Source organism: Calonectris borealis, chromosome 4, assembly GCF_964195595.1.
Source record: "Calonectris borealis chromosome 4, bCalBor7.hap1.2, whole genome shotgun sequence".
NCBI lineage: Eukaryota > Metazoa > Chordata > Aves > Procellariiformes > Procellariidae > Calonectris > Calonectris borealis.
In genome coordinates this window covers 82,430,057-82,450,946 of record NC_134315.1, presented here as the reverse complement: position 1 = coordinate 82,450,946, position 20,890 = coordinate 82,430,057, and the positions used below count along the sequence as shown (strand labels likewise).

General features: G+C 43.8%; 1 protein-coding gene across 1 annotated transcript in view; it reads left to right on the top strand.

Moving 5' to 3' along the window:
* ALPK1 (alpha kinase 1) overlaps window positions 1–20,630 on the top strand; it is a 57,922-nt gene extending 37,292 nt beyond the window's left edge. The window contains exons 4-14 of the mRNA XM_075150303.1: window positions 1,628–1,826; window positions 3,814–3,873; window positions 5,517–5,603; window positions 6,303–6,379; window positions 7,941–8,036; window positions 8,541–8,645; window positions 9,067–11,101; window positions 11,889–12,042; window positions 13,114–13,276; window positions 15,871–16,057; window positions 16,683–20,630. Coding sequence (XP_075006404.1) covers window positions 1,628–1,826; window positions 3,814–3,873; window positions 5,517–5,603; window positions 6,303–6,379; window positions 7,941–8,036; window positions 8,541–8,645; window positions 9,067–11,101; window positions 11,889–12,042; window positions 13,114–13,276; window positions 15,871–16,057; window positions 16,683–16,879 — 3,360 coding nt within the window. The 3' untranslated portion in view covers window positions 16,880–20,630. The remainder of the gene's footprint in view (window positions 1–1,627; window positions 1,827–3,813; window positions 3,874–5,516; window positions 5,604–6,302; window positions 6,380–7,940; window positions 8,037–8,540; window positions 8,646–9,066; window positions 11,102–11,888; window positions 12,043–13,113; window positions 13,277–15,870; window positions 16,058–16,682) is intronic.
* Window positions 20,631–20,890: the final 260 nt, after the last annotated feature.

Sequence of the window (20,890 nt, the reverse complement as noted above, 5' to 3'; positions counted from 1 at the left end):
AGTCTTGTTGTCAGATTGCGGGGCCCTGAGCTAAAAGCAGAGAGAATAGAAATGAGGCTGGGGAGGAGTCCAAGAAGCCTACGCGGTCTCCAAAGCAGTTTGTGGACATTGCTGTCTCTCCGGCTCCGCCTGCGCGTTTTACACAAGGAAGGCAAGGGAAGGAGGCTGGTGCCAAGACAAAAATGGGAGATAGCTGCCAAACTTGATGTTTTAGTGGGGATTTGGACAAAGTTTTCCTGGCAGTCTCTCCTCCTCTGATGGTGCAGCTGGGCCTGATCCTCACTCCCCTGTGTTGCTTTTACTCTGTCATGAGTGGAGTTACTCACTGACGTGAATGAGATGAGAAACGCATCCTTTTTCTGAGGAGGCTTTGTATGGTTTAAGGTGTTCTCTGTTTTTTCTTTCCCCTTGTGATTGACCACAGCGCAAAGCAGTACTCGACCATTGCCAGCTCCCAGGTGTTCGAGCCAGGTTGGGCAACAGGAAGCCGGGCTCTCCGTAGGCAGCGTGAGGCTGCTGAACGGCTGGTGGCCGTGAAGACCAGACAGGTCAGGGCACCCAGGAGGCTCCATAGCTGAAGAGATGGGTCTTTCCTTACAGCCGATGGCTGTGTTTCAAGCAGATGTTCCAGTGAAACAATGACTGGATGCCATCCTCCCCATCCTGCGTGACAAACGTGTAAAAAGGGAATCGCCTGGATGTCAGCGTGTGGAGCACTTCCTTGCTCCACCGGGCAGGAGTACCAACCCCTGCCCGCCGTGGGAAGGGGTCGGTTTTTGGTAGATGTCCCTGTGGACTTCTGCAACTGCGATGAGGCTGTGTGCCTCCTCATGGCTATCTTTGCTGGCCTCCTGTCTTCCTAACAGCATGCTATCTCAGGAGCTCCGGCTGATTCCTCGTGTCGGTGTGATGGCTCAACCGCTACGGGAATCCAAGAGAGTTGATACAGACTTAGTAGTCATTAAAGATGACCTGCAGGGGAAAACCATCGAACTTCTGGCCTGTTTGCTTTTTTGTGGGAGTGGATGGCTTGAACTCCATCTGGGACAATGGCTATAGTGACCATTTCCAGTCTTTCCAGGCTCATGTCCCCCTTTTAAACTAATTGTTATTACTGCTAGTAATTGGTTGGGCATGATTTAAGTTTGTTAACAGACCACCAAATTATGCGGTTCCAAATACTAAACAACAATTAGAAAGACCAAAAAAAATCAGGAATTATATCTGTGGCTGCAACAAAATAAACAGCTGGAGCCTTCCTATCTTAAAAATAAAAATATGATCAGGAATAATCATAATTATAGGTTATAATAAATACTATCTGATCACTGCCACAAAGACTTTCTCCATTATATAAATGCCTAGGAACATAAAGAAATTTTGAGACAGCCTTTTAATTGCTAGTGAATATTTGCTTCTCGTAATGTTCAGTACTTCACTTGCTGTAAAACTGTGTAGCCACCTTACAGCAAATAAGTAAGGATATCCCATCTGTTCTAAAAGGGTACGTAGGCAGCACCGTTAGGCAGAGAGTCACTAAAGCTGAATATTTTCTGTAGACAGTTCGTTGAGCCTTTGCGAGGTGAGTTTCTCCAAGGCTGCCCTATGGCACTCGTGTTCTTCTCAGGTTTATTTGAAAGCCTCCATCATGGTCAAGGACTGCGTAACGGCAACTGGTATCGTGTTCCTGATCGACCGGTTCCTGTATTGGATTGATGCCTCCAGCAAACTTCTTCAGATTGCCAAGGGTCTGCACAGGCTGCAGCCCACCACGCCCATCAGTCCTCAGGTGCTCATCCGCCAGGCTCGCCTCTGCGTCAACACAGGTACCGCTCCGTTTTCTACGCTCAAGTCCAATTAGGAACTACTTGACTTTGAAGAAGACGCTCTGTCCCTTGCTGGGGATGACATGCTTACGGCCCCCCGTGCCATCTTTTCAAACGCACAGCCCACTCCCAGCCCCCTTGAGCCCTCCCAGCTCCTCTCACTAGCACAAAGGGGCTGGTATAAAGGGTTTCAGAGCCAAAAGCAGGAGAGAAAATTGTGAAAGGGTGTGGAAAATACTAATTGGAGCTTTTGTTCCTTAACAAATCTTCCCTGCTGGTTTCAAACACGGATATCTGAATTGCTATACTTCTGACCAAGGGCCTTTAAAAAGTAAATTAGAATCCCGGCATTTTCTCTGCACTGTCCCAGCTGCTTTTTTTTTTTTTTCAGTGGGACCACTTGACTATGCAAACAATGCAGCTTACAACCCCTCGAGGATAAACTGATTTTTAAAAAAAAAATTCCATCATTCCTATAACATGAGCAACACCTGAAGGATTTTTAATGTATCTTTCCACTGTCCCACTAGGGAGAAGAAAACAAAGCCAGACAAACCTGCTCTGAAAAACCCAACTGAGGAATATTTTATTTGCAGAAAAGAGAACTCTTAAGTTCCCTGCATAGCCATTTTTATTTGTGGCTGTGGACTTCTCCTGCTCCCATTGCCATGGTGTCTGGGTACTGGCGCACTCCAACTGATGGGCTCGTCCAGCCAACGCTTACACTGCTTTACTGGCTGGAGCAGCCTTCTTGAATTCAGCCGGACAATTGAGACAAAAAGCAAGGTTGAACATGAATCAAGCCGATCAAATTAGACCTTAAGGTGCCTCCTGCAGCCCCTCAAGCCTGCCACGGGTGACTCCAGCCATGCAGCAAAACCTCTGAGCCGTATGGCAGGGGGCTGAAAGGCAGAATCCCCATCTTGTGTTGCATGCTGCATCCTTTCTGTGTATTTTTTGGCTATATATTCTGTGCTTAAGATGGTTCCTAAAAGCTAGGTAGGGAGTGACAGGGAGGCAGCATAGCCTGTGGCTTCGCTTTCTGTGGCGGGACGTCAAGTCAGCGGGCTTTGAGGTGCATCTGCAGAGCTTTCCCTCCTGGTGAACTCCCCAGTGAGACCAAAATGGGTTTCTGAGACCCAGGTTTCCTTGGGACAGAAACCAGCAGCTCTTCTGCTGAAGGAAGCAGGCTAGACTACTTGATTTTGCAAGAGAAACAAGAGCAGGGAATCCCAACCGGCGGGGTGGCCAGCAGCTCAGTGCCTGCCCCGATCTTGTTGCACCTCCCCTGCTCTGAATCCCGCAGCAGCCCAAGGCATGGGAAGGAGCCGAGCGAGAATTGAGTGCCTGGAGCCACACCTTGGCTTGGGTTTACCCTAAAACCAACGTGCAGCCTTAGCCTCCCCCGTAAAGGAGAGATATCTGTTGTTTTCTCCTTGCGGTCGGTTTACCGAAGCCGCACTGTAGAACGTAGACAGCACGCACAGAAGTTCCACAGAAATACCGGAGCTTGACGTGAGGAAGCCTTTCTCACATTTTAATATTAAGCACTCTTCCAGGAATGTATAGTGTCTTAAGTAAAACAGATATATACGTAATTTCATCTTTCTGTGCAACCACATACTATAGAATGTAGTGCATGAGTATTTATGAGTATTCACAGCAACAAATCTATGTGCGGGGATGTATCAGGTTAAATATCATACGGCTTCTCGATGAGATTTTCGGAAGCAAGTGTCTGGCTAGAAATAGTTGCCTCATCAGCATTTTCTGCAATATTTGTTGTATACGTGAAATAGCCTGTGTCAAAGATTCCTGAGCATGAGGTAGCATCTGCAGTGCATACTTCATTGGAAAGTTTAGTCAAAGACAGTGCTGGGAAGAAGAGTACAATTTGCAGGGGCTTTCACTGATGAATATTTTTGTGCACTTCATGCTACATGATAAATTTTTATATTCGTTTTCTATCTTTTTTTTTTTTTATCAGGTAAACTTTTAAAAGCTGAATATATCCTAAGCAGTCTTATTAATGACAATGGAGCAACAGGTACGTATATATTTCTTTTCCAATTTCATAGTTGCTATTTTGGTGGGATTTTTGATACTAATTTAACAGTCACACAAGCTTCAAATACAACCAATCTGACCTCAGCCTTACATCACGTTTCTCTTTTCTTCGACATTCTTTGCTAAAATGTGGAAACTGCAACTTTATTTTGAAATTTCCATAATTCATCCGTGTATATCTTCACTTGGCTGGGAAAATATTCTGGATTGATAGCTTTCCTACTAATTTCTCTGCCCGGAGAATTTTAAAATGTGGACCAATTTCAAGCAATTGACTGATCTAGAAAACTAAGACAACTCCCCCCCCCCAAAAAAAATCCAGATTAAGAGTAATGCTTATCCTCCAAATTCACACTGATTCTATGAACTACATGAATACTTTATTCTAGACCTGCAGCAGACTGCAGTGCAATTATTTAGTATCTTTTGGGGTTAAGAAAAAAAGAGAGTGAGTCCTGGTTCTTGCAGCACTTTCTTCCATTGCTGGGTAGATGTGCAAAACTCTGAAAATGGGACCGTTCCTTAATGCATGAGGACGTTTATAGAAATTTTTTTTTTTTTTTCCTTTTGGTCAAACGACTATACTGCTGGTCATGTGGCTTGTTTCAGATCTGGAGGGATGTGTAGTATTTCTAATGGTAAGAATTCATTAATTTTGACAGGCGTCCATAATTATTATTTAGTTATGTTTTTGAGACAATATATTTTTGGGTTTTATCTCTGTTCTCTGTTTTCTTAGCCTTCAAGGTTTATTTAGTCAATACATTCAGGTTTCTCTACAACCATGAAACTCAGAAAATTTAAGAAGCCTCTTCTGAGTTTTGTTGGTTTGTTTTTCACGTGAAACTGAGATTCTCATGCAAGAAGGGCCTTTGTGCAAGAGGGCTTTAAACAAAATGCCAGCTATCACTATTAAAATAGAACTGGCTCTATGCAAAACACTGCATTTCATCCCTCTTGGGATTATGCTTTTCTTTTAAGATTATTTTCGTAATATTCAATGATGATACTTGTTTGTTTAACATTGAAGATGTGTTGTTGAACAGATACTTCATGCAGTGAGATGTTCACAATACTTAGGAAAGCTTAGTGATTTTATTTCATATTCTATTCTGAAATCCAATATAGATTTGATAATGAAAGACTTTGTGTAACTAATCATACTCTGTTAACATGAAAACTTTTGTTTTAATCTTCACGAGATACTGATATCTGAAAAGAAAACATGTTTTGCCAATGGTTAAAAGTATATTGCTCTGCCGTATATATTGGTAAGAACAAAGATATCCCATATTAATCCTTTTGACTGGTTTTTGGAACTCTGTCCAATGTTTCTATACAATGACTTCTTGTTACTTCACAGAAGAGAGATACCTTTCACTTTTTAGATTGTTTTTGTGCTCTATATAGCTGTCACTGAAGCTACATACCCATATAGCTGTCTACTTATAATCCTTAACGCACTGTCACTTTCTCATCTCTCTGACTGTCAGTCCTGACTCAAACCAGCTGAATTCAATGGGGAGAATCCTGGCACTTTACTGGGATTTAGGTTATCCTCAGAGGCTTAAAATGACAGCAACATTTTTCATTCTATACTGAGTTTTTCCGCTCTTTCTGCAGGCACCTGGCGGTACGCTAAGGAAAGCGATAGGATTCTCGTTCAGTCAGTCTGCTTACAAATCAGAGGACAGATTCTGCAAAAGCTTGGTAAGGCTTTTTTCTATAAACATCTGCTCAGCATTTTCCCCTGTTTTTTTTTCTTTGCAGTCAAGCTTTAAAATGGTACATTTGGCGTATGTCAGAGTTCTAGCTTGTGTAGGACACCTGCCTGATGCCCATAACACAGCCACAGAAGATGAGTTGTACACCCATCTCTTTGCAGCCAGGACCTAGAGCCATGTACCAAGCAAACGCATTTTAGAAATTATCTTTTTATTACTAATCTTACCAGAAGTCGAGGAGCATTCTGAAGTGTTGTTCCCTTTTTCCCTGTGCTACTCCATGTTTGCTAACGCTTTTTCCAAATTCGCTGTTCCCAAAGGCATGCAGTAGTTTATCACAGGTACAGCACAACTATTTCCTCTCTCAAGACAAGAAAATCCCTTGTTTTCAGCATGATGGGCTTTTGTATCCAGGGCTTGGTACTTGAGGCCAACAGCCTTAATTTTATGCTTTTGATGTGACTTTTCATCTTCCATGACTGTTGAGCGCAAGTTTTTTATGAGCATTAAATGTGTGTTTATGCACAGCCAAAAGCTAAAGGAAACTAATATATGTTCAGTGTCACCAAAGCAAAAAATGCCATGGTATGGTTTTGTACTGTTTCGAGGGCTCCTGACTCAAGGAGGTGTAAAATAAACTATTGGCAGCCATCTGCTTAGTGACTGTTTTTCTGGTTTATTTCAGGGATGTGGTATGAGGCAGCAGAGTTGATTTGGGCTTCAGTTGTGGGATATTGCAAACTTCCTCAACCAGATAAAAAGGTAGTATTTCCTTTTCACTCTGGATATCCTTGCCAATCTAATAATCATTCCAGATTAGCTTTTGTTTACTTCAGAAAAGTCTTTTAGCAATAATGTTTCAATTACGCACCTCAGACAAGGTTAACATGCAGGACAAATATTCTAGCCGAAGTCTGTATTGCACATTGTTTCCGCATGCATACACAGACTTAGGGACACCTTTTTTCCTGCAGGGGAATGAAAGTAATAGTTTTCATTAAGCAGAATCACCCAGGATGTCACAGGTGCCTCTGAGAAGGACAGACTAATCCCAGAATGCAGCCATAGATTTTATTTTTTGATTACGACTAAGGCTAATTTTTTTTTTCCAAGCATGTCTGTTTGCTGAGCTGCGCTACACTATTTGCTGTTGTGGGTAATGGATGTTCCCTGGCACTGCGGTATCTGAACACCTTGCAACAGCTACCGTATCTGTCTTTAACACCTTTGTGAGGCTTGGCCGCACTAATCTTCCCACTGTAGATGAAGCAACAGTCACACCATGTGTCCGTAGCTAAACAGGAATGTGAACCTAAGTCTTGCAAGTCCTAAGGTGATGCTTTAAGAAGTTTTGTAATTGTACCTCAGCGTAAGATACACCACAAAACCAGACCTCGTCACCTCTCCTCTGCCATACCTTAAAGCTTGACCTCAAGCTCAGAACATTTCTATGGGAGCAAAGATGTGTAGTGAATTTTGCTGAAAGCATACAGATACTTCCTGGCGTTCTTAACTATTTAGCTGGGCAGACCCTTAGCTAGCACGTATAGATCAAATCTTCCAGAGAGAGAGACAATTAGCACGTTCATAGATCTGTATGTTACATGTTCATGTCTTATTTTTTAATTGGTTCTGTAGAACCAATGACGAATTACCAAAAAAACCCCAATTATATCAACACCAAGACCTCTTGACTTTTGTCCAACTCTGTTTATTTGTTTTTTAAACAGTGCAATAAGCTAGGGAAGCGTGTTAAAAAAGGTGCTTGTTTTCTTAGGCTATGCGTGATGAGCATTTATGACTTCTATCATCTCTCTAGACATCTTCACCCTGGATTTTTTAGAAAGACTGGGATCAACTGGCCAGTTCTTAAACATAATTTTTGGCTTTCTGTGGTCTTTTCTGAAAAACACTGGTAAAACAGATTGAGTCCTTTTTCAGATATGATTAGCCCAGGGCTTAATGCAGCTTTTGGTAATACCACGAGACTTCGCTTTCATTGTCACAGTTAGCACCTTGGGAAAATGCAATGCTAACGAAAATGCAATGCTATTTAAGTTGAAACCTAGAGCTGGTGGTAATAATAGCTGCCACTCATGGAAACTCATACATATCCACCACGCTACGCTTTCTGCAAGCTGAAATTAATAAAACCCTACCAAGATGACATCTCTGAATTTCTTAGCAGTGCTTCTCTTTGGATCTTGTTTGTTTGTTTTGTTTTTTTTCTGCTATGTTCTACACAGAACCTACTTTATTGTGAGCAGTAAAATTCAAAATACAAGCAGAAAAACACTATGATAATTTTCCATTTCTCTTCCAGGGAATTGCTACTTCCTTGGGTATTATGGCAGACATCTTTGCTTCCATGAATGAGAAGGATTATGTACGTTTTAAAACCAATACTGAGATTGACCTGGTAAGACTTGGTTTGGTATTTGTGTGTGTAGATTCTTCAGATGGACTGTATGTTGTTGCCCCAAATTCACCCACACTTTGTTCTTCCTCCAGTTCTCTCCTGTGCTGAGAGGGCTGAAGAAAATTCCATTTTTGCACATGGAAAAGTTCATTAGCCCCTAGATGGAAGAGTGCCTTGCTTCAGGAAAAAGAAAACATTGAGAGTATTTACAGAGTGTGTATGTCTATGCCTGTGTAATATGTAGAATATTTATAGGGTCAAAAAAATGACACATCGATGGTAAACCTGAGCAAAAAGACTCCTGCAGAAGGAGTTTAAGATATGATGACCCGCTCTATCAAGACTCAAAGGTCTCGGAGGGCTCAGGGAGCCTACAACAGACAAGAAACAAATCCCAAGCTGCCTCGCTTCAGTCTAACAGGGTTGCTTACCAGGTAGATCCATCTCTTTGAAAAGAAAGCCTTTGAGATGAGGTTTTCCCTCTTGTTTTTTTCATTTCACTAGAGCCTTCTCCGAGAGTTCAGTCATCGCTTATTATCCGCTGCTGAAGCCTGCAAACTAGCGGCAGCCTACAGCCAGTACACCCCGCTGTTTGTCCTCACAGCCGTGGTAAGTATTAGTCTTCATTCTGACAGTGTTATTTGTGTAAGAGAAGAGTCCAGGCTATTAAATTTGGCTTTCAAACGTTGCATCATACAGGGTATTGTGTCTGTGTCGTGGGTATGATGCTATATGTCGCTCTGATTTCCAATCAGAAGCTAAGCAGATGGGTGGAAAGCAGTTTCTGTCCACAGAGTATGGATGGGCTTTCAAGCCCGTCTGGCAATGCTGCTCCTCCTATAACTACAGCTATATTTCAAAGGAAAAAGAGCAAGATTATTTCCTTCAGGAAACACAGCAGCAGGCAGTTAGAGCTGACGTTTGCTTCAAACTGTATAAGGGAAAGAAACATATTTTTTCCTCCCTTTATTCATCTCTGACAAGAGGTCCAGGTTTTTAATTCCTACATTCCTTTTTCATCCCCTCCCAGAACATCCGTGGGGTGTGTTTGCTGTCCTATAGTCACTCCAAGGACTGTCCCCCAGAAAAGAGAAAGTTCTACTTGTGCGAAGCCAAAGAATCCTTTGAGATCGGCCTCCTCACCAAGAACGATAAGAGTCCCGTCACCAGCAAGCAGGAGCTCCATAGTTTTATTAAAGCAGCTTTCTGCCTCGCAACCGTGCATCGGTGGCTCTACGGGGAGAGTGAGAAACTCCGCGAGGTGAGTCAACTATGTAGAGAAGCCATGGGAAAACTGCATTCCTACAGCACTTCATTTAGAGAAGAGGAAGAGAAAGGAATGCTTGCCAAAGAGATCATGTCTCTGATCACATCCGTGAAGAAGCGCCTGCAAGTGGAAAGCTTCCCTAATTCCGACGCCAGGTCTTACGTTCCAGACAGTTATAAAGGCACAGTGGAAAAACCTATCCTGCAAGGGGAAGCCAACTTTGAAAAAATCCTTGCCGTGCATTCTCAGCATCATCTGTCAGTGTGCGAAGTGTTTGAAAGCGCTTGCAGGATTCGTAAAACCGCACCAGGAGAAGCCCAAGTGGGAGCTTGTATCACAACCTTAAGAACAGAAACCAAAAACATAGACACTGTGTGTACTACTGAAGAAATAGCGTACCAGAGGAAAGGCGCTGCGAAAATGCTGAATTCACCAACAGCAGGAAGTAGCTCAGAGAGACTCGGTGGCCAAACAAATAAATACGTCGGTTCTGATGTGATGCAAATTTCCTTCAATGAAGAGATTGAGCCATTAGAAATAGAAATAAATGATGAAAACAGTGGTTTTGGCAGATGGCAAAACAGGAGTCAAACCACTACTTCGGAGAGCTCTTGGTGCAAGCTGTCAAAATCAAGTTACTCTTCCAGCTGGGAGGAACTGAACTGTAGTAGCAGCAAAGAGTCTCCCAGGGAAGGGCGGCAGCAGGAAAAGGGCTCAGCGGAGGAGCAGTGTTGCACAACAGAATCTGATGAAAATGGTCAAGCTGCATGCTTGCGCTCGTTGCCTCCCGGAGCCTGGCATCCTTCTCCTCCAGAGCCTCTACATAGCTGTTGGGGTTCTCCTCAGCCTTCCTTAGAGGCAGGTACGCCCCTAGCTGGGAGGCTGGAAGAGAAGACGTCTCTTTGCAGAGAAGAGCTGTGGGAGGGAAGACACCGTGGAAAGAGCTCTTTAGAAAAGAAAGCAGGGGATGTGAACAACGCGGTTCCTTCGCTCTCCACCTCTTATTCTGTTCATACCAGGCCGGAGGAGGAGGAAGAGGAGAAGTCCTCCTCCCGGGCGGAGCTGGGCTGCAGGACCAAGGACAGCGGCAGGGAGGGCGGCGGTGACCCCGCGTCCCCGCCCCGCAGCCACTTTGTGTGGGTCCACCCAGAAGGAGAAACTGCAGATAGCACAGAGGATCCCTCGTTTGACGCACGTCCCCCCACAAACAGGGGTGCTTCTGTACTACCGACGAGCATCGAGCCGAAAATGGCCAGCGACTCCTCTGTGCGTGACTGGCTGAGGAAATCTGCCGTGGTGGGAAACGGATCTCTCAAAATGCCTGAAGTTGACACCCAAGCAGAAACAATAGATGACCCTGAATTTGATTGCATCAGTATTGGAGACTTAGTAAACAATTATCCTACGGCGTCTGTTCCAGAGCGTCAATCAACTCCCAGTGCACCGACAGCATTGCCCTCGGCGGGAAAGATATCCATAACGGATCACTTTGACTGTGCCACTACTGAAGAAGACGAAGAAAAGTCTCAGGACAGCAAGAGACCATCCAGTTCATCTCTGAGTTCGTGGTACAAATCACCACAGATGCCCAAGAGTTCACCTGAAGGTCCATTTCTGAACCCAAGGGGAAATGGTTTTATCTTCATGCCAGAGAGAACAAAGGAAGAAATCCTTGACGCTCGATTTCTGAGGGACGATGATTACATGCAACTCCTGGCAGGGGTAGAACGTAATTGGCTTGTCCAGAGACTGATGCCTACTGGAATTTTTAAGTCAAAACAGCTTCGTAAAGCATACTGTAAGTTTCCACACAGTGATGGGCATTTTCACGCAGCAACAGGTACTCCCACAGAGAACAGTCTTGACTCGGGTTTTTTAACACAATGTTTTAGTCATCATTTATTAGGACTTAAGTTTTTATTGCTTTATGAGTTTTTGTATAAGAATTTTAGCAATGGAAGAACACTCCCTTGAGCCATTTTCTCCTATTCTTTCTTACCCATTTGCACATCAGTCACAGCTTCATGGAAATGGGTTCCATCTCCAATGCCCACTCAGTCCCTCCTGCGTCAATCCCTTCATGCAAGAGGTAACTTAGGCTGCTTGAACTCCCTACGCCAGTTCATCAAGCCCTTTCTGACCCGTTACTTGAGTGTTTGGTTTTGTTGCCCATCTAGATTCCACATTTCATCCCTGCGAACTGTATATTTAAGATAATGATTATTAAGTTAATCATAGATAACAGCCATACCTTACTATGCAGACACTTGATCCATATTCTAAGAAATACAGAAGCTAAGAGAACACCGCTATAGACTGCCTCACTGAGCTCCTTAAGTAAAACCCACTTAGAGCTCATTCCATCTTGCGTATCTCAAGCCTGTTTAGCAATTTTTTGTCCTTGTTGTAAAATATCCAACTCTGCACGTAGATACCTCTTAGTACGTATTTTATAGCCCTGTAGTTTGCTTTCAGAGGAGCCTGGATATCTTCTCTCCTGGGTGCTGGTTTTTTCATCCCTCAGCACAGGCTTAGAGCAGTCCTGTGGAGTTGTCCATTCTGCTCATGGTGTTTTCTTTTTGTAGCTGCTCTTCTTTTAAAATACTCAAAGAAATCAGGCCTCTGGACAGGCCAAGAAACGGCTGTATTCATTGGGGACTACCTGAACGTGGCAAAGGAAGGCAAACAGAGAAGTGCATTTTGGATACACTTCCTGCACCAAGAAGAAACCCTGGGAAGGTATTGACCAAACCAACTTCTGAAACAAAATGTTTATCAATGCTACTTCTGTGTAAATATGAATGAAAACTGCCTAGTAAGACTAGTTTTATACCTATGACTCAGCTAGTCCAGTGCCTTGTTAGACAGTAGCTTTTTTCCAAGGATTTTCAGAAGACAGTCCAAGTTTTTTCTTGGAAAACTACAGAAATCAGTCACAGTGGGAGAAGATTGTTTCTTTAGTCTGTTTCAACCTGGTTTACATTTGGTTAGATTTTGACTGATTTTCTGTAGCAAGAATGTTTGATGGCTTTCCCAAAGCTTTTGGGCATTTTGGCAGTCTTTCCCATCACTCCATGTAACTCTTTACTTTTTAATTTCTGGGAAGAAAAAGCTACTTCACTGTTGTCTTCTAGCAGCCATGTTAATGCTCATTTGTTCATGACAACACTTAGGCCTGACTTCACTTTTTTCTGTCCTGAGGTAATCTCATGGGAGCTTAAATGTTGCTTCCTTTTTATTTGACCTCTAGCTTTGCATTAGAGAATTAGAGATAGATATATAGATATATCTCACAATACCTATAGGCAGAAAGGTGTTTCAGTTGCTTTTCTTTAATTTTAGCAGCAGGTTTATGCAACGGATGCATCTGCTCTGAAAGGAGGATTAAAATCACCTATTTGTTTCATAAAGGCCTCTGCACCAGGAGAGCTCTGCTGACTGCTAATTGCAGATTTTGGATTGTTATTAGTAGTAGCTTATAAATTATTATGGGTTAAGAACAGTATTTTAAGTACCTCTGAGTTGGGGCTCCCTCCAGAGTCAAGAATAGTTGACTTAAAACATTCTGGTCTTATAAAACCCCCATCCTAGGTTTTGATTGATCAGTACAGCATTTTATGCCTGTACAAGCTATAAAAGAAAAAACCCACAGCTTTAATCACTGCCATTTTAAACGCATCGCCAACAGCTGGCTTTGCTTCTGAACAGCCAAGCTCTGCTTTGTAGGGATGTTTCTGTATCACCAGTAGGGCTTCCCAAGTGCAGTCTGCTGCAAATCTGGCTACACCAAACACTTCTCTTTTTGTTTAGGTATGTTGGGAAAGAATATAAAGAAGAAAAAGGACTACTTCATCATTTCAGTGACGTGGAACGGCAAATGACTGCCCAGTACTACGTGACGGAATTCAACAAAAGGCTATATGAGCAAAAAGTCCCTACCCAAATCTTTTATATCCCATCTGCAGTGCTCCTGGTAAGAACTGTCTTCTAAGCAAGACAAAGGAATTGGTGGGAAGAATGTCTTAAGTCAATATTGATTTTAAAATACTAGCAGTTAGTTCCACCTCTAGATGACATGCTGTCATTCATGTGGTCTTACCTGGTAGCTGCATTTGCTCATTTCAGGACAGAAGACACCTGCCTGCAGAGCTACAAGTTCAGGGTGAACTGGCAGAAAAGATGCCATGTCCTCTCAGAAGTCAGAAACTCACTTGTAAATGAAGCCCAGGAGTTACCCAGCCTTTTATATCATCTAACAGTATATGAACATCTATTTTCAGGGGTAGTTACGAAATCTGAACAGAAAAGTGACCCATTTTGAGCACCACAAAAATGTCTAAACCTCACTAGAACCCAGCAAGTGAGGTTCTTGAAGACAAGTTGATTTCCCGCAGGACAACTTTGAGGCCTTTTCTGCATGATGCTGGATTTCAGGAACACGGGACTGGAAAGGACCTCCTTGTGACTCTTAGGTCCCATGCCCTGATAACACGGGCAACAACACTGCATGATCCCTTTTTATACTCATTAAGCCCTATCTTAAAAGCAGCCGTGTTGTTTTTTGTATTTTAACCTTCATTGCTTCCAGTAAGAAACTGTTCTAGAGCTGCTCTCGTGATGTCTGGAAAATTTCTGCTATTTTCTAACCTAAAATTAGTCAATTTATATTTATTGTCTTTCTTGCAACTTCTTTGAAGCCTAGATTTAAGGAAGGAGCAGCAATAACATCCCCTCATAGCTTCTGTTCCCTAGGCTGGGGAAGCCAAGCTCATTTTAGTGTCACCTCAAGACACAGGTCTCTCTTCCCCTGTTCATCTGTGGAGCCCAGAGCCTGTTCTACTTTGAATTCACAGTTCTTAAATATTAATGATCAGGCGTGAGACCCCTCCACGCCTTTCGCAGAGGCGATAGGAATCCTTGCCCTGAGTGAGACCTGCATTTTTCATGGCCGTATCACACTGGCAGCTCAGTCATCCTTCGAATGGCTATCACAAAAAGCTCTTTTCCTCAACCACAGCCCCTCAGCATAGAATAGGACACCTTTAAACCACGGACACCTTTCAACCACAGTTCAATTAACTTGCTGACACAACCTCACCACTGATCCAGTGCCTTACAGCCCGCTCCTTTTCCGCTTGTCCCTGACGGCACAACCAGTATCTGTCCACCTCTGTGGGCCATACTCAGTCGTGAGAAGAAAACGCCTGTTGCCTTCCCTGCAGCTGAGCGTACGTGGACGGGTGAAGAAAGGCTGGTGGAACCGGCAGGGCCATGAGCTTCAGCAAGGCCAGGGATGCCTCAGCCAGCTCTCACTGAGGAGCATTTCTGTCCCTCCATCCCCAAGGTCCAGCCTCAGAGATGGGCTGCTGAGAGCCACGAGAACCAAGTGGCTGAGAGCTGGCTGGGAGGTGGAGTTACCTGAGAGAGCCTGGGAGGAAGGGTCAGCAAAGTCACGAGAATTACTCTCTCTCTCGAATGGGTTGAAAAAACAAGGAGCTTGAAGCTAAAAGTTTCAAGAAAAAGCACTTTGGGGTTAGTCTCTTTAAACAGCAAAAAACAGCTGCTAAAATACCCAGCACTCAACCAAAGCAACAGCCACTTTTGATCTTGGGAGATGCTTGTTTGCCCACTCGGTTCTGAACACGTGGCGTTTGAAGAGGCTGCGTTAGACGTGCCCTCCAGTCTTAACGCACGGATCGTACTGGCCTTATGTGTTTCGGGTAACCGTAGCCAGGACAGCTCTTGCTTCTGCCCTCTTTCTTCTGTACGATGGTTGTGAGGACAGCACGCAAAGCCGCGAGACAAACGGCCCTGCTGTGCCGGCACCCAGCCTGATCGTTAGAGGCAGGAGCCGCATCTGGGTGACCTGGCTCAGAGGTTAAAGCTGACATCCAGCCCTCAGCGGGAAGGTAAAGGATCTTTTCTTTACTCTTACGTTTAACTGTTTGACTTGTGTTTCAACTAAGGAGAGCTACCCTCCACAGTATGGCGCTGAACTCACTGTTTCGTTATGAATAGGTATATGATAGCATGCTATGCATATTACTGCTTCTGTTAGCCATTCTGGCACTAGATCTGGCTCTATGCCATCCACTAATAAGGCCTAATGAGAGTCTGGCATCAGTACTTCAAGTCTCTGAACATGGAAGTGACTGGAAAAAAACCCAAAACCCTTCCACTGGTTATTTACACACTGAAGAAGGACCAGGTGCAGGTTTACCCAACTCTTTTCAGCTTTCTAGCTTATTCTTTACATATAGTCTCCTGAAAGAAGTTTCCTATTTGCTGGACAAACTAGATATTTCTAGAATTCATTGCTCGCGGAGTTTGCCCTGTCAGGCTGACTTTGTGTTGGATCTTGTACCACCCTTTGTTCTAGTTAAATGTGAGCTTCTCATCTTAACAGCCTTTGTTTTGAATCGGCAGTGGGTTAACGTGAAGACTCTTTCCATCCATCTTATGATGGAAAGTTCTAGGAGGAAAAAACACAACTTGAGTTAGAGGAGCTTTAGCATCCTTGTTTTTACATCCCTGTTTGCATGACTGTCATTAACACTCCTTTTTCAGATACTGGAAGACAGAACTATAAAAGGATGTGTGAGTGTGGAGCCCTACATCCTTGGTGAGTTTGTGAAGCTGTCCAATAACAAGAAGGTAGTAAAGAATGAGTACAAAGCCACAGAGTACGGTCTGGCCTACGGCCATTTCTGCTACGAGTTCTCCAACGGAACAGACGTTGTTGTTGATCTGCAAGGTTTGTATTACAGTGAACTTCATTTTTTGCGTGTCTTCTCGTGTTGCGGAATATGCTGTATAAAGGACGTACTGTCTCTAAGTGACGTAAAGTGAGGGAGGTACATGCAGGTACATTTGTGCCTTGAACAGTGCTCTTGTTCTCCACTGCATCACAGCAAGAACACGTAAGCCGCATGCTCCCAAGTGTGCCACAGCTTCATGCCATGGAGTGATCTGCACCCGATTAGACTAAATCCCCAGTCTGCAAGGATGTGTCTTGTGGAACCATCTAAAGGAGAACCACTAAAAGAGGCAGCAGGTTTTGTCATGCTTCTTCCTTCCTAAAATTGGCAAGCCTAAAAAAAGTTCCCCTATCCAGCTAATGGAGAATTGAGCTCTTTAGTTAACAGCCAAGGATAAAACCTTTCAGACTCAACCTTTAGCACACAGGTATCTTTGGGATATTAATTTCTTTAAATATTCATCACGTACCTCTTAGGGTTCTGCTTTTGCTGACTTAGGTGCAAACTGGGAATCACTGAAGTGACGTTAACAGAGTGTGGGCTGTGCCGAGCAGACAGTCCTGAGTAGGGTAATACAAAGGCTGTGACGTTCGATACCAAGATGTATGCTTCCTTCCACAGGTTGGGTGACAGGTAACGGGAAAGGCCTCATCTACCTCACAGACCCCCAGATTCATTCTCTTAATAGCAAGGACGTTTCACGCTCCAACTTTGGGAAGAGAGGAATTTATTACTTCTTTAATAATCAACACGTGGAGTGCAATGAAATCTGTCGCTGCCTTTCTTTAACAAGACCCTCAGTAGAGGTGCCAATGTAGACTTGCACAAGGTAGTCACACAAAGAATGACCCATAAGCTGGACAGTATTTTCTCCTACACACTTTTGAGACCATATTGTCTTTGTGAGAACAGAGCCGCTGAGACGATACCCATGTGAGTCGGGTCAGTCATTACCTGCATGAATTTGGCAAGTTCTGGTCTTTGCGTCCAGGCTGGTAATACCATGTTACCGTCTTGTGTCCCATCTGAACCTCATGTTGTTGTAGCCATCTGTAAGAATTAACAGAAGAACATAAGAAGAGTGAAAAAACAGGCTCCCAAATTCAGTCGGAGGTGTACTACAAGACTGTATAAGCTTCTAATCCATTCAGACCCAGTAAGGGCAATAGGCACCATCTGCTCTTCGGAAGTGGAATATGAGATGGAGTGAGACAGAAGCAGAGTTGTATTTCAAATTTTCAGAAATTTGTATAAATGCTTCAGGGAACAAATGGTAATGTTTTGGTTTGCTTCAAAACGAAGTTTCTTTCAGAGGTGTGTATGTGTATGTGCATATGTGACCACCAACATCTAAACAGGTGGAAATACGGTTTAAAGTGTAACAGCCAAGACAACTCTGCTGCTCTGCAAGGAAAAAATAGTGTTCTTGAACCAAGAGATGCTTTACATGAATAATTTAGGACTGCTACATTTAACAAACTCTCGGAGAAGAACAGTTCTCACTTACGGACAGCACATCTCTTCTGCCTGCGGTGAAACTGCGAGCACCACAGATGTGGTGACCAATTCTATAACTAATTCCCACAAATAAGCTCACTGGACATGAGCGTAGCTGCTTATGCAAAAGAGCGGTTCCGGGGGAGTCCAGCATCTAATAAGCACAGGGTAAGCAGCCTCGGTGCCAGTTTTGGTTCCAGCTAGGCAGGCAAAGCATCCGCTGCCTTTCAGCCTCTGCCATCCAGCCTCACAGAGCGGCGAGGTGGAAGGTGTCCAGGAAGGAGCGGTGCCTTTCTCAGCCGAGTCCCGGACAGAAGCAGACAGAAGGAGACTTGCAATTTACTGCAATTTGCATCTGATGGGTTGTGCCTCAGTGCTGGGGGAGGCACAGCCTGCAGAGCTTCCAACCGGCTGCCCTTCTGGCACATCCTAGAAAATACATTTATGTAAGTAAAACAGGTGTCCAGTAATATTTAAGTGATATATTTACACGCTGCTCCTACCACCAGCCCACACCGAGACCCTGATCCTCCCACCCCGTTCCGCTCATACAGCTAAAGGCTAAATTTGTACCTAAATTTGGGGGGTTTTCTTGACAACTCTGCCTGTGCTGGGAACGTGCTTTATTATCACACATGCGAACAGCTGCAAGTTAGTCCTTTAACTCCGACATTTTAGCAGTATTTTTGTTATTGTTTGTGGTTGTTATCAAGCATTCTCAGAGAGCCCCTGATTTTTAACACCAGGACTGAACAGCCAGTGGCATGTATGCTGGCCACATGCTTCGGTAGCGCCTGCCTGGGTTAGAGGCAGCTGCAGCCTTTTACTTTCTATGAAACAATCTTTTGTGGTTTTTTTTTTTGTTGTGTTGTTTTGTTTTTTTTTTTTTTTAAACTAAAGCTTGCAATTCATTCACGTGACCTCCTTCGACACCTACAGCAATTCACATACTGATAACCACTCACCTACCTCCAAGAGACCCAACGGATAGAGTTACTCTGTCACAGTAAATTTCAGAAGCACACCGAGGAAAGCAATGCCCTCCCAACTTTGTGAATTCTAGCTGAACAGCTGAAATCTTATTTTTTTTTCCCACGCAGGCTGGTTGGCTGAAAAGAGTCAAACCTGCTGGCATAGTCAGAAAACGTATACATATGCTGTAGAGAAAACAGCCATAAAAAAGAGGGTATGGGAGCTCCTTACACAAAATGCTGTGCCCCTTCAATGCTGAATTAAGACAACTGGAGTGTCTGGTTGAAATAAAAAAAAAAACAAACAAACTATTGGTACTATTGCCCAAATACAGACTATGATGAAAGAAGCATTTTCAAATCAAATATGCTGAGTAATGCATTTTGTCCTAAAAAATTCAACTGTCCACTTTATATCTACTGCAGACGGGCTTTTAATGAGTTACCTGGCCTGGATTAGTGGCCTTCAACCTTAATTTCCAGTGGGTGATCAACCTGCATGGGCTTACCGGAGGATGCTTGTTTCAGCCTGTCAGGGATGCATTGCAGATTTTGATTAAAAGCAGAGGGCGTATCCTTGCATCTACAGGTTGCAGCTGATTTTCAATTCCACAGGAGAAGGAAAGTGATCTTATATTCTTCCAGCCCATCTTTCCTGGTGTCGCTAGCCCAACTGGCAGGTAGAAAAGCTACTTCTGGGGAAGTTCAAGCAACAGTTATACGTATTCCCCTTAACAGTGCCACATACAACTGGAATAATACACGGGTCTGGAGCCAACGTTTGTTGCTGCCTCTCCAGCCAAAAGAAACTATGATGAGACCTAGATTTTACTCTTCCAAGACAATGCCACACCTCCAGAATATGTGTGTGTGCGCACGTATATGCATGTGCACTCCCACGTGTATTACGGGGTTCTTAACTTGAAAAATGGTAGGTAGCTTTCCCGCTCCATCAGCACTGAAAAGCTGCCTTCATTTCAAATTCTCCTCCTCCAGTGCCCTGACGTCCCGCTGCCCTCGAGCTCAAAGGCTGGGATCGTTTCTTTGGGGAGATTTCCCTGATGAGAAAGGGAACACAGCATCAAACTTCCACAAAAAGATGGGTCCCCAACAGAGAGTTAGCTTTAACAAAACCATCCGCTTTTGTTTCTGCAGCCAGCAGAGATTTTTAGGCTTTTGTTGCCGCTTTTTAGCCATGCTATTGTTTTCTAGGTGATGTTTGTGCCGAGTTGTTTGGAAAGATGCCCTATCACCGCACTGACCGATTAGAACTAGGTGTAAAGAGGGAGAAGCAAGAGAAGAAAAAAAAAAAAAATTAAATCTCTTTATTATGGTGCATAAACCTTCAGTATTGGGGAGCTGGGCAGCTGCGCAGGAAGAAAAATGCATTCAAAAATATAATGCTAGTGTGAATAATCCTTTCTCGAATGCTGCTTGCAGACTGCTTCAGCTTTGTCAGGTGAACTTGAACTGGGCCATCAGATTTGCTGCCGTTCCCATTGCACACTGTCTGTCACCCCGGGGCATTCACCATCTTGACTGTTGTTAAAAGCGAGCAAACAATCCATCATTGAGCCGGGGAGTCACTCGCTCATAGAAAAGTAAAATCGGCATGTGACGGTACACTCGGCCCCAGTGTTTCGCAGATTAAAGTGATACATGAAAACTCACGTGTTACTGGGAAGATTAAGTCCGTTATCTTGTTCTGCAGCCAATAAAGGACGGCCTTGTCTGCAGCAGTAGGGAAACGCTGGCTTTAACCAAGTGACAAACGCCGTGCATACATAGCTTCGCGCTCCGGCAAAAGAGCGCGCCGAGCTCTAAAGAGGAAACAAAGCTAGTTAGCGAGATCTCGGGAATTAATAGGCAGCAGAGATGCTGTGTTAAAGCTTCTCTGCAGAGGCTTTCCCTTCTCTATAGAGACAATTAAAAGCAAAACAAAACCTCCCGGACAATCTCTGCAGAACAAAGTATCCTAATACGCTGCCAACAGCCGGCCCCGCAGTGTCTGCTGTAATAGCACATGCAGTTTCGAGACCCCTGAAAAGTAATGCCTTTTCCAACTTATGCCTCTTGTTCAAAGAAAAAAAAAGAAAATGTATTTAGCTATGCTCCTGAGTAAATCGATCTGTGGGAAATTTTAATATTTTGATTTCTTCCTAATATTTGCATTTAGCAGCTAATTTCTTTTGTTGGTTTGTAGCATACGTTTTACCATCTCAGCCAAACTTACGGCTGCTCAGTTAAAAGTTAGTATCAAGTATCAGCTCGTCCAGTTCCCTGTTAAAACAGACATCATCGTATTTAACCCCGTGGCTTCTACTGGTCTTACTCTTCGCAGGCTTGGGCACAAATTCAGAG